Consider the following 13,403-nt stretch of genomic DNA (forward strand, 5'->3'; position numbering starts at 1 on the left):
CTTTCGGGGTTACTGTACCCAGAGTAGTACTTAGTGTTATAGACAACTCCATGCCATCAAATCCAAGAGAAGTTAAATAGCCCCTTTTTGTATATAAATCCTGTTCTGCTAATCCCATATTTTTGTCTGCTCTTTTCTTTTTTCTCAATAGGGCATTTAATCCATGGTTTCACCCAGCTGGGCAACTTTCCCTCAGGACAAAAATTCCAATAAAGCCTAATGAAATACCACACATTTTTTTTTAAGCCTTTAATAACATCATTTGTCTTTGAAAAGTCAACCTAATTAAATTCACAAGACCTGAGCGAGAGAGCACCAAATAAAGTCATCCTTTTCACCAAAGAACTAACAATATGGTGGGGGGCCATACTGTAAGCAAGGCTCCCACACCATGTAATGAGCAGCCTCCATCTCTGGCTCCATCTCATAACATACTTCCCCAATTCCCTCTAAGAGACAGAGGCTGCAACCTCCGCCCCTCCGCTTTGCCCTGAGTTGACTGCCTCCTCCCTGCCTCTTCGGGGAACATCCTCCCATTCTCTTTCCATATCTGCAATCCTTTCCCCTCCTGTTGACTCCTTTTGTCTACAGCCCTGTTTGCATAAGCTCTAGTTTTTAAAACATGTTGTAATATCAGCTGTACCCTGCCATCACCTCAAAATACTATCCCTTCCCTCTCTGCTCTGCTGGTATCATTCACTCACCTTCATTTCTTTAAAAAAAATTACTTTTATTGTTTTTCTGCTTATAAAAATCATTCTCATCTCAGGAAACTTGGCTTCTTAATCTAAAGACTTCCTTGAAACTGCCCTTTCAGAGGTCACCAATCGCCACCTAACAACCAATTCAACATCCTCTTCTTACAATGCCTCTCTCCCCACCTGTGAGCACCACGATGACCGCCTCATCCTGGCTGACTTTCTTCTTCCCCGCTTGTGCTCCTTTGCAGACTTCTCCCTCCTAGTGCCCTAAAGGAAAGCTTCCAAGCCTCAACCCTCCCTCCTCCTCACCACTGGCCCTCACCATCCCCAATCTCATCATTCCACATTCTCACCACTTGTTCCCCGGCTTTGACTCTGATCCCTCTCCTGAGTTTTAGATGACTTTTCCAAACATTTTCAGGCCCTCTACAAACACAACAGTATTTGCAGTCCCAGTCTCTGGACTGTGCACTAGGGACACACGAGTGAAAAGACAAAGCCCTGTTCCCACAGATGTTACTGTCAAGTGGGGAGATAAACGTGCAAACACAATTACATAGTGTATCATAAGCAGTGGAATGGTGGAGTGTAAGCTTCCATGAAAAGGTAGAAAAAGGCTTCCTGGGGCTGCCCAGGGGAATCCAGGAGAGGTTGTGGGGGACTCTAGCACCCAAGGATGACTCTCAAAGGGGAAACAGGAGTTGGCCAGGTGTGAGAGGTTGTGGTTCAGAAGGGAAAAGGTATGGCTTGGGACACGCAGCGGGTAGAAAGAAGAACAAGGCAAGCTAGCATTCCAATTGAAGGACTTTATCATTACACGTGAAGGCACAAAGTAAAAAACCTGGATGGGGGAATAGAGATGCCTGGGGAGCAAAGGTGATTCCGCAGATGAGATGAGACAAATAGGCTTGAGTTCAGGAAGGTTTCCAGATGCTAAGAGCTTACGTTATATTCTGTTAATAATGGGGAGCCGGTAAAGAATTTTTAACTAGGACAGGCTGACCAAATTCGTTTTAAAGATAACACCCAGGGGTGAGGCTTAATAATACCACCGCTATGAACCTTGTACACAAGCTAGTCATACATACATCTTATCTCTGGCTAGCTTTCAGCCTCTGGAGGAAAGCACTAATGTCATTCATCTTTGATTGCACTATAACATCCAGCCCAGTGCCTCACTTGTAGTATGCACTTAGACAATTTTTCCATCCACACAGACTTAAGATGACACATTCCAGTTTGTCAGGACTTAGGCTCAGCCGTCAGTAATATCTTTGTGTCAGTTAACTTCACACATATTACCCTCAAACAGTTAAGTACTGAGAAGCCAATCAGAATTTTAGAGCTTAGCAGGAAACATAGAGATCATAAATTGTTTTTCAGAGGAGGAAGCCAAGTACAAAGATGGGATACGACTCCCAACATCCTGCAGCTTGCCGCTGACAACACTGCAACCAGAATTCTGGTCTCCCATCTCATCTTCTGGAACCGTTAATGACAAGATGTCAGTGATACTGCGGTTTTGCGAAATAAGAGACAATTATACTTCCTTCCCCTGTTCAGTGGCTTTTTCAGAATAACATAGCACTCCTCCTGCCCCCCAATTCTATACCAATATTTGTTTCAACTAGAAAATGATTTAAAACTGTATAAATGAATATAAGTAATGAAAAATTTCTTGCTTGAATCTTACGTGGCTGGTCGTGGTGGCTCACTTCTGTAATCCCAGCACTTTGGGAGGCTGAGGCAGGCAGATCACCTGAGGTCAGGAGTTAGTGACCAGCCTAGCCAACATGGCAAAATCCCGTCTCTACTAAAAATACAAAAATTAGCCGGGCACAGTGGTGCATACCTGTAGTCCCAGCTACTTGGAAGGCTGAGGCACAAGAATCACTTGAACCCAGGAGGTGGAGGTTGCAGTAAGCCAAGATCACACCACACCACTGCACTCCAGCCTGGGCAACAGAGCAAGACTCTGTCTAAAAAAAAAAAAGTTAAAATACCTTAGCCAGAGACATCTGACCTTCGCCTTTTGCACATCAGTTTTACTGAAGTATTCTTTGGGAAGTAGCAAACTAGGCAAATTGTAAACTCAGCTGCAAGTGCTAAACCATTAGTGTATTTATTAATTTCAAATGTTTATCTTTCCTTCCCTTGTAACCTGTGCCTATTTTTTTAAGTCTATTGAGTTACTAATGATCAATTATAACCCTTAAAATAAGCACCAAACGCCATTAAGATGAAAGAATGGTTATAGATATTAATCAAACATGTCATGTGATGCTTCCTTTATTTCTCTTAGACTTATTTGAATTTTAATGAGATCGGGGGTGAGTGAGGAGACTTCAGGATCAACCACGAAGTCACCACCTTTAGGCAACAAAGAGCCAATTTGCATTTCTAAATTAACTGGCTAAAGAAACCAAATCCATCTTTGGCCATGAGATTCCCAGGGTGAGCTTTGTCCCTGTGAACTTCCATAACGTGGAGGGCAGCTGAAAGGGCATCAAAGGGACAGGTCTCTTCAGTGCTCTTGGGGTCTGAGATCAGAATAGGCCAGCGTGTGTGAGCACCAGGAACCCTTAACTTCTCTGGGTCTTGCTTTGCTTATCTACAAAATGGAAAGGGGGACTGACCAGAGGACTGGGAGGCTCCTTCCAGCTTCAGCATTCTAGGCGTCTTTCAGAGGTTGATGGTGAGTGGGCAAAGGCATCTTGCTCATGTGGATGAAATGAACCTGAGTATTAAGCGTCTGTCACTGTCATCAGAAGTGTTCCTTGTTCTGTTCCTTTATCCCTCCTCCCCACAGTATATTCTCTGGAGCACAACAGGTAGGAGAGAAAGCCCCAACTAAATCATAAGGCCATTTGAGATTTATAAAATTGTATCTGTGTTCCATTCCACTTCAATTAAAATGTACCCCTCCCTCCACAGACACTCGTAACTTCCACATTGAGGGGCAGGTACACTGAGATATGAATACTTTACATGAATATGTTCATTTCATTCCCATGTAAACAGATATTATGGTCTTTACAGATGAGAAAACAAGATCAAAATGTTGAAGAAACAAACAAAATTAAACTCAAATAACCTATGCCTAATATGTAACAGAGTCAGGACTGGAATTTAGATGTGACTCAAGTACTTCACATGACACCTGGACTTCTCCTGTTACAAAGCAGGAACATGGCTGGGTGTGGAGGCTCACGCCTGTAATGCCAGCACTTTGGGAGGCTGAGGCAGGAGGACGGCTTGAGCCCAGGAGTGTAAAACCAGACTAGGCAACATAGCAAAACCCCATCTCTACAAAAAATACAAAAACTAGCTGGACATGGTGGTGTATGTCTGTAGTCCCAGCTACTCAGGGGGCTGAAGTGGGAGGATGGATTGGGTCTGGGAAGTCAAGGCTGCAGTGAGCCCTGATCATACCACTGCACTCCAGCCTGGGCAACAGAGCAAGACCCTGTCTCAAAAAAAAAAAAAAAAAAAAAGAAAAAAGAAAGGCAAGCAAGCAGGAACAGAAAGCTTCTGAAGTTTAGGTCACATTTTGACCTAAGTAATGGTTATATAGGTGTTCACTCTATTTCTTAAGCCGTACACGTTTTTATGTACCACTCTGTGTTATATGTCATATTTTTTAAAAAGTTACAGAAAAAAAAGATGAAGAATTCAATGTGGTTAGCACCAGGTGGGCAAAGCAGATGTCCATCTTGGGCCTGTCTGAGGTAGTGAGCAGATGCATCACACCATCAGGGAGAGCTCTCAATCAATGTCCACAGGCCGTTCCTGCAAAGGCACCTCCTAGACATTCCTGGGAAAGCGCCACAGGACCTTCAAGTGGAGAACCCATAGCGAAAGACAAGGGGTATCTGCGATATCTCAGGGACGCATGTGCTCTAGGCAGATAAATAAAACAGACAAGCAACCTCATCAAATCCAGAAGGAGGCCCACAATCTCTCCCAAGACAAACATACTTGTCTATGCCAAAAGGGAGCAAGGAGGCTTCATGACAGCTAAGGGTGGATGCAGTCACCCTCAAAGTCTGCTGTCGGTAACTGTAGAGAAATCTGGCTGGAACAACTTGGAAATCTAGTTCGTAATTTTAGGAAAGGTAAATCATTCTTTTTTTTTTTTTTTTTTTTTTTTGGAGACAGAGTCTCACTTCGTCACCAGGCTGGAGTGCAGTGGCACGATCTTGGCCCACTGCAGCCTCTGCCTCCCAGGTTCAAGCGATTTTCCTGCCTCAGCGTCCTGAGTAGGCTGGGACTACAGGCATGCGCCACCACACCTGGCTAATTTTTGTATTTTTAGTAGAGATGCGTTTCACCATGTTGGCCAGGATGGTCTCGATCTCCTGACCTCGTGATCCTCCTGCCGTGGCCTCCCAAAGTGCTGTGATTACAGGCATGAGCCACTGCACCGGGCCAGTAAATCATTCTTTAATGTTAAACAGGTCGATGTGTGCACAACTGTTTTTAATCACTTGGTGTAAGTAGTTATTTTTTCACATTGTGTCATAAATTCTCAACTCCTATCCTTTCAGGTATAATAAATATAGCCCTCTGACTTTGAATGACATAGGCCAGATTCAACACTCCTCCTTGTGCTCACACTTTTAATTCTAGAGCCATAGAGCATGCTGACCTGCTAAAATGCATTTCTTCAGGAAAGAGCTGTGACTAGAGAACATTTCTGATGCCAACAACAGCTGCTCTGTGAACTAATTCAGGCAGGAGTGTACACAGAGACAGTAACTAAAGTGCCTGTTATACACACTGTGAGAAATTATGTTTATCTCCCTCCCAAGTTGGGCTTTTTGGGGATGGAGGCTTAAAAGTGACATGTCTTTATTTCAGCCTTTAATATGCTCATAGTTGTCAAATGAGGTCTACAGGTGACAAAAAAGCAAAATCTGAAGGTCTCATTCAGCTTACTCCTATCTCTTTTCTACTTAGTTGTAGCCCTTTCCATAAAACTAAAAACTATGCAGATAAATGTTTAGCCAGATTTAGGTTACTTATCATCACAGCTATCTCCAATGAAGTTCATGAAGGATTCAAACAATGCTGGACGTAAAAAGGGTAGACTTCTTCTGGAAACTCAGTAAGAAGCTGAGTGAATTCTTCACAGATAATGAGATCCAACTTCAAAAATTTATTTTTTGTTGCTTGCCAGGTGTCTATTGAACCAAATATTAAAATGCCATTTTTAAATCTGGGTAAATGTTGAGTATCTCTTATCCGAAATGCTTGGGACCAGAAATGTTTCAGAGTTTGGATTTTTTCTGATTTTTGAATATTTGCGTTATAACTACTGATTGAGAATCCCTAATCCCAAAACCCAAAATGCTCATATGAGTACTTCCTTTGAGCATCATGTCAGTGCTCAAAAAGTTTTGGATTTGGGAGCATTTCAGATTTCTAATTTTCAGATTAGGGATGTTCAACCTGTACATGTTTGTATCTTCATTAGCAGTGAACCATTACCTAAATCTCTAGTAACAAATCAAATCAAGAAACAAAACCAAGACATTTAATCTAAGCCTGTGACCATCACATTTTATCAGTCTCCAGAGACTCTCCAACTGGAAATACAAAAGGTATCTGCTATATTCAGATCAGAGTAGAGTGAAATTATACATGGACAAGAGCCTGCTCCACATGCCATTTTACACATCTTGAAAGACTATCTACTCTCTCACATGAGGATGGGAGCAGCAGGGAGTGGTGGAGTTAGGGGACCTCCCAGGGCTTTTCTTTCTTCTCTGACTGAGCCCTCTCTCCCTGTGTGCACCATGTACCTCAGGCACACCTCCATCACTACTGTCTGTTTACTACTGTAAGACAGTAAGCTTGCAGCAGCAAACCTCAAGACAAGCTCTGCTACAAGCTGCTGCCAAGACAGCAGGCCTAGCTCTTTAAAGTTGAGGACCCAGAAACTTTCATCCATTCATTTAAACAGTCCTGGCATAGAACTGAACAGATGCTCAATATTGATTAACTTATGTCTATTATCCGCTTTTATGTACTAAGTCAAACTCAGTTTTTTCAACAAACATTTTCCAGTAATTCTGTGGCTTCTTCAGTTAATCTGTTAACTACTAAGGATTTATGCATTATTTTAAAAAGTATACGTTTACATTTCATTATTCATTTATTGATACTCGCTGTGTCATTTCCCTTCACAGTTTATGGTTCCCAAGAGTAGACTAGCTCCCCATAAAACCTGACAGACTAATTCATACAATAAGCATTTAATGGCGATGAAAAAGCAATAACCTGCTTAATATTAAAGAATGGCATTCTTTTCTTAAAATTATGGACACAGTAAGAATAGAAGAAGAAACAAAATAGATTACTCACTGTGAATAATTAGCTACCTTTCTATATCTTTAAGTAGAGAATGCTGAGGTTGAATGAACTTAGACTGATAATTTATATAACATCAAATCTTAATAGTGCCACATATTCAGGGACTGATTTTTTAATCTTCACTGAAATGAGGGAATAAACACCTTGTGCTCATGTTGTGTTTATTTCAGGTTGCTAAGATGATACAGGGGAAGAGGTCCATGAAGTTCTGTCCATGTGGTTAAAAGTAAATAACTGAGAACAAAAGAACTCAGATAATCTTTCTCATTTCATCCTTCCCAACCGCTGTTCATAAGTCTGTAATTTATCTAAAATCTCTTACGAAGTTTTAAAATCCAGACTTTAAAGGTTGCACTGCAGGAATTTTCCAAAGTTATTAATTTTATTAATAGTAAATCCCTTTGATGAACCATTTTAGAGCATTAAAGCAATTATGAAAGCATTTATCTTTTCAAAATCAAATTCAAGTTTAGGCAAAACCAGTGGGGATATATGATATTTCATCTAGATGTACTGCATATTCAAAAAGAAAAGCAGAAATACCTATAAACAGATGTTCAGTTTTTCAAGGGGAGAGAAGTGAAGTCCTGATCTGGAACTTGAAAATACATGAAATAAGGAGTGAAGCACAGTTTCCTGGAGAGTGATCAAAAACAGTCGAGCCTGAATATTCAAACTCACACATACCTTCACGAAAGTGTTTTCTACAAGCCAGACCATGTAGTGCTCTGTTGCTTAGGAGCTGGGCAGAGAAATACTAACCAGGCACTGCCTCAGGGATTTGTCCTGGGAACGGTGCCATTTAACATTCTTATTAGTTATTTGGTGGAGGAAGATGAGCTATAAGTAGAGAAGTTCCTGGTCACAATTTACTAAAGATAAATCACCAGGAACTAAAGGGATCTAGAAAAAACTCTGGTTGGATTTAGGTACACTAAGGGATCAATATTATGACAGCAACAAAGCTCAAAGCACAACTCCAAGGCCATTTACAAACGAACCAAACAAATGCCATTCTTCTCATTTAAGATTGAAGTCACTAAAGATAGAGGTTACTCAGGCTAAATAAAAAGGAAAACCAACAATGCCCTCATTTCTGAATAGTCCAATAGCAAAGCTATGAGATACAAGATACTGGAAGATACATTAGATAATCTAAGCATTACAAAAGAATAAAGGAACAAAAAATAGAGCCATGATCTGAAATGTCTGCACAGTTCTGTTCAGAACACCAAATCTATGGTGAACCTATGGATAGCTATTCTTTCTCTCTCCAAGTAGAAATTATCTGCCCTCTTTAATTCCCATACAGTAATTTTTGGTTTGTCTCCTCAGTATTTTCCACATTGTGATTTGCACAAGAGATGCAGGCATAAATTCTTCGAGAGCTAGGACCCTGCCTTTGTACTCTGCAATTCTGCCAGAATAACAGATTCCCAATAGATAAATCATTGTTAAAGGCAGTATAGTGTAGCAGTTAAGAATATGAGCTCCACAGCCTCAGACTGTCCAAGTTTAAATCCTGGTCCTACTGCTAATTAACTTGGAGATCTTGGGCAAGTTTCTAATTGTTGTGCTTCTGTTTTTCCATCTGGGCATTGTAACAGTAAGCAGTAGGATCACTGGGAAAATTAAATGAGGTAATACATTTAGTGGACCTAGAACAGTACCTGGCATTATAGGTAAGTGTTTAATAAATGTTATCAGTCATCGTAGTGGTGGTACATTAAAGAATGAACCACTTCATAAGTGACTGGTAGACAAGATAAAATTATTTTTCTAGATATTCCTTGTATCAATGACAGAATTTCTCCCAAAGTCAAGTCTTCCACAATAGGATAAAACACAGAGCCCCAGTAAAACTAAATTTCAGATAAATAACAAATACTTCTTTGGTATACTAATGTCCCAAATACTGCATGGTAGGAGAAGTCTGGTGGGAGCAGCATCTGGTAGAATAAGAAGTTTGGTTTGTTGTACTAGGAAAAAGTCTCTGAATTTTACAAGTCACTCCTTCCTCTTTGAAGAGCTACTTTCCTTCTTTGTCACCTTTAGGCTGCCCTCCTTGCCACACATTTACTTTTTAACTTCAACAATAAATTGGGCCGGTGCAGTGGCTCAAGCCTGTAATCCTAGCATGTTGGGAGGCTGAGGTGGGTGGATCACACGAGGTCAGGAGTTTGAGACCAGCCTGGGCAATGTGGTGAAACCCCATCTCTACTAAAAATACAAAAATTAGCCAGGTGTGGTGATGCACTCTTGTAATCCCAGCTACTCAGAAGGCTGAGGCAGAAGAATTGCTTGAACCTGGGAGGTGGAGGCTGCAGTGAGCCAAGATCACGCCACTGCACTCCAGCCTGGGTGACAGAGTGAGACTCCATCTCAATAAGAAAAACAAACCTCAATAAATTCAAGTAAAAATGAGAATTTTAAACTAGATATAGGAATACATTCTTCCTATATTTTCTACTTGACCAAGTATACCTTGCTCATCTGCTGGCAGAACCTAGGCTCAGAGAGCCCAGTTGGGTGCTACGCAGTTCTGATAAATCAAACCATTTAGCACATCTTCAAAGTCTATATATAGGTCCTTCTTCTAGCCGGCTTAACTAAACAGAACAAACAAATGTGTTCAGAAAAAACAAATTGGTTTTGAATACTTTAAATGGTTTTAAAAAGACAGTGGCAAAACTGCCCATGTCAGCAGTGGTTTATTTGGATCAAATTAACACTGGTGGTTTAAACATGCTAAAGTGTTTCTGAGAAGGTGTGGGCTCTGGAAATAGATTTGCATATCTGCAAATAGGCAAGTTTCTGCAGAGACCAGAACATCTTCGGCATGTGTATTATCCCATTTTCACACTGCTGAAAACGATATACCCAAGACTGGGTAATTTATAAAGAAAAAGAGGTTTAGTGGACTCACAGTTCCTCCACATGGCTGGGGAGGCCGCACAATCATGGCAGAAGGTGAAAGGCACGTCTCACATGGTGGCAAACAAGAGAATTGACAACCAAGCAAAAGGGGTGTCCCCTAATAAAACCATCAGATTTCATGAGACTTATTCACTACCATGAGAACAGTATGGGGGAAACTGCCCCCATGATTCAATTATCTCCCACTGGGTCTCTCCTACAACACATGAGAATTATGGGAGCTACAATTCAAGATGAGATTTGGGTGGGGACACAGCCAAACCATATCAGCACGTATTAGGTTATATTTATGATATCATATAAAGACACAGCCTACTACACATTCAATAAAAGTAGATCTGGTTTTATAGAGAGATGTCAAGTTTATACTCTCAGGACCCAATAACCAAGAAAATAAGCTCACAGAGGATGCCATCTTACCCCTCAATACTGATTTTAGATTGAGTTTGGCTTGGCGGTGCAGGTCCTCAACGCAGGGGGGTCTTGTGGTGGGAAGGAACACATTCTCCTGCTGGTGCCATGGGGCACTGTAGTGGACTGTCCATCGGCTCTCCTCATCTAGGTTGGAAACCGCTATAGAAAAAAAAGATAGAATACATTCAGGTGTCAACTTAGGCTTCATTAGCTACAAATTCATTACATCATGATGTGTTTCCATGCCTAACACATCCACGGGTAAGGGCCGGCAAGGGAGTAATGGAGCAAATTCCAAATTAGATTTAATCTTAGATTCCAGGGGTCTTGCCCACAGTGTTTTATTTATAAAGGAAAAGCTGAAAGTGTCCACCCTCCAAACAATGTCTTCATAGAAGCATTTGCTCAGTTAACTGCCTCCCAGCATTTCAGGTCCTCCCTTTACTTCAATGTTTGAAAACAATGGACAGAATTGATAGAGACCTCCAATTCCTACTTAACCCCCTCCCACACACACAACAAATATCAATTACTCAACTGTATAATGCCATTGCAACAGTAAATATTAGACTGTCCTGACAGAAATGAATTTCCTACCAAGAGGTTTATAAGAAATACTCCCTCTCTACAGCATTAAAGAGCATCACTGTTATAAACTCAATTACATTTTTAAAAAATTAAGCATAAACATTCACTTTACATGTAAATGATATAGCTACTAGATGTGGAGATCCATTTGTGTTACAAAATTCCCTCTGCATTTCCTGCTTTCATGAAACGCTTTTATATTAAAAATTTTTTTAAATTACAATGCAATTGACTCTTCCCAACTCAATCCAATTCAACTAAATTTTCCCAGCACAGAAGAGACCGAGACATTAGAGGATAAAATAACAGGTAAAATCCTGAGACTAAGATAAATCTCTGTAATAATTTTTCTTTAAATCCCCGGAGGCTTGAGACGTCTCCAGTTCATTTTTCCTGACAACACAAGCTAAGTTGGGGCATCAGTGGAGCCCAAAATGAGGCCGACAGCACCAAAACAAATTCATCAACAATGTTTTAATACTTTCTATATGTCTGCCATGTAACCCAGGCATAAGAGAGACTGGAAAGGTATTGGAGAAAGTCCTTGTGCTGAGGCATTTGCTTGAGGTAGCAAGTGTAACCCTTGTACAGGCAGCAGATACTTGAATTGTGAGTGAGGAGCAAGTCTTCCTGACTCTGATCTATGCTATAGAGTTCACACTGGGTGTCCATGTCCCCAGCATAACATGTACCCGGAAACTAGACCATAAAATGAATTCTCAAATAACGTGAGAACACATGCATAAACTATTAAATCCATTTGAGGATATCTAAAATTAACTAAACATACTCTATAGCACAGTTACTAGGGCTACTTTAAAGATCAAATGAACCAATATACGTAAAGTACTTAGCTCAAGAAATAACTCAGGTAAAACACGGTTGTGGCAGGAACAGTAAAAATTATTCTAACGAGGCCCCAAACTTCGAACCGTCATTGTCTCTTGTAAACCTGGGCCACAGGTTAGCGCTCATCTCACATACCATCTTTTCTACAGCTACTAAATTATACAATCTTATGAATCTGAACAGGATAACTCATTTTCAAAAGGATCCCACCTTCTCCATAAGTTGCTAAATGAGAAAGTAAACACTGAGAATTAGGTATCAGGTTAAAAACAGAAATGTCCAGTGTGTTTCCTGCGTAGTGTTTGACAAAAGCAGTATGTGCATTCGGCACCTAGTATTTCACATAAACTCTTGTCGAGCAAATGTTTTGCATGGTGCATACAACTATCAATCTTAATATATAAAATCCACAAAGACATGACTTAACCCTCATTTGTGTTTCAGAAGAATCTAGCACTGGGCCAAACTCACCGTATGTCCCCCCAAGTGTAGCCAGAGTTCATCAGTGTTTTGTGCTGATGTCCATTTATTTTAAAGATTGAGTTACCATACTTCAGAGTTAGAAACTATGGAAAATGGAAACTTTTCCTATTTGCCAATTACAAATCAAATCCAAGTAATGGCATTCGTGTCTGCACCATCAGCCCCACTGCACAGCTACCAACTGGCTCCTATGAGAAAGTCTCTTTTGCTGGTGTTCCTCACTCTCGCCAGGGGCACTTTTAATCTGTCCATCCAAAGGCAGCCTTCAGCAAGAAGCTGCAGAAAATCAGCACACCATGCTGGTCTTTGTAGCTTTCTCCAAAGCCCCTTTTATCAATGCCCCTACCCATGCACATTTATCCAGTTTAAATCACTGGTCCAAAAACTAAACTAAAAAAAAATAAAACAACAACTATGTAAAAACAAAGCCAGGTAGTTATAAAAATTATTATTTTTAAGAGAATGAAGAAGCAACTAGATTAAAGAAATTTAAGTCAATGGTAAGCACACAATAAAGCCACACCACAAAAGCTCTGTACCTTACAACAATCACTGATCAGTCTAGACGGTTTGTGCTTGCTCGAGCTCTTAAATACACAACAAAGAGTGCCAGGGAGTTACAGGGGATTATCTCCACCAGAAACATGTCATACATTACACAGAGGCTCCCTTACCTCAGCTGCATATTTAGCCAAAGAATCAAAAAATCATACACTGGATATCAAGGGAAACATAAATTAAGCACAAGAATTTTTCCCCCTCTTCAAAGGACTTCTTTTGAAAAGCACAAAAGAAGTAAATTCACTTAAAACCCCAATCATAAATAAATAAGACATGCTAAGATCACATAATACTGTCCTAGAGTTACAAAAGTCTGAGGTATTTAAACAACCTGGTATAGAGTTTAACTCATGCCTATTATGCTGTTTCACACTCTAATTCAATCACACAAAGGAACGAAGGACCTAAAACACACACATGGACACACACACACACGCGCGCGAGCACACAGGGACATACACACATACGGAAACATATGTACACAATAGGTAGTAG

The 13,403-nt window shown here is 40.6% G+C and overlaps 1 protein-coding gene across 2 annotated transcripts in view; it reads right to left on the reverse strand.

The window, feature by feature from the left end:
* The window catches only part of NHSL1 (NHS like 1), a 152,766-nt gene that overhangs the window by 65,053 nt on the left and 74,310 nt on the right, over window positions 1-13,403 (reverse strand). For both annotated transcript variants that reach the window (XM_023190992.3, XM_023190993.3), the window contains exon 2: window positions 10,434-10,586. In XM_023190992.3, coding sequence (XP_023046760.2) covers window positions 10,434-10,586 — 153 coding nt within the window. The remainder of the gene's footprint in view (window positions 1-10,433; window positions 10,587-13,403) is intronic.

Source organism: Piliocolobus tephrosceles, chromosome 5, assembly GCF_002776525.5.
Source record: "Piliocolobus tephrosceles isolate RC106 chromosome 5, ASM277652v3, whole genome shotgun sequence".
NCBI lineage: Eukaryota > Metazoa > Chordata > Mammalia > Primates > Cercopithecidae > Piliocolobus > Piliocolobus tephrosceles.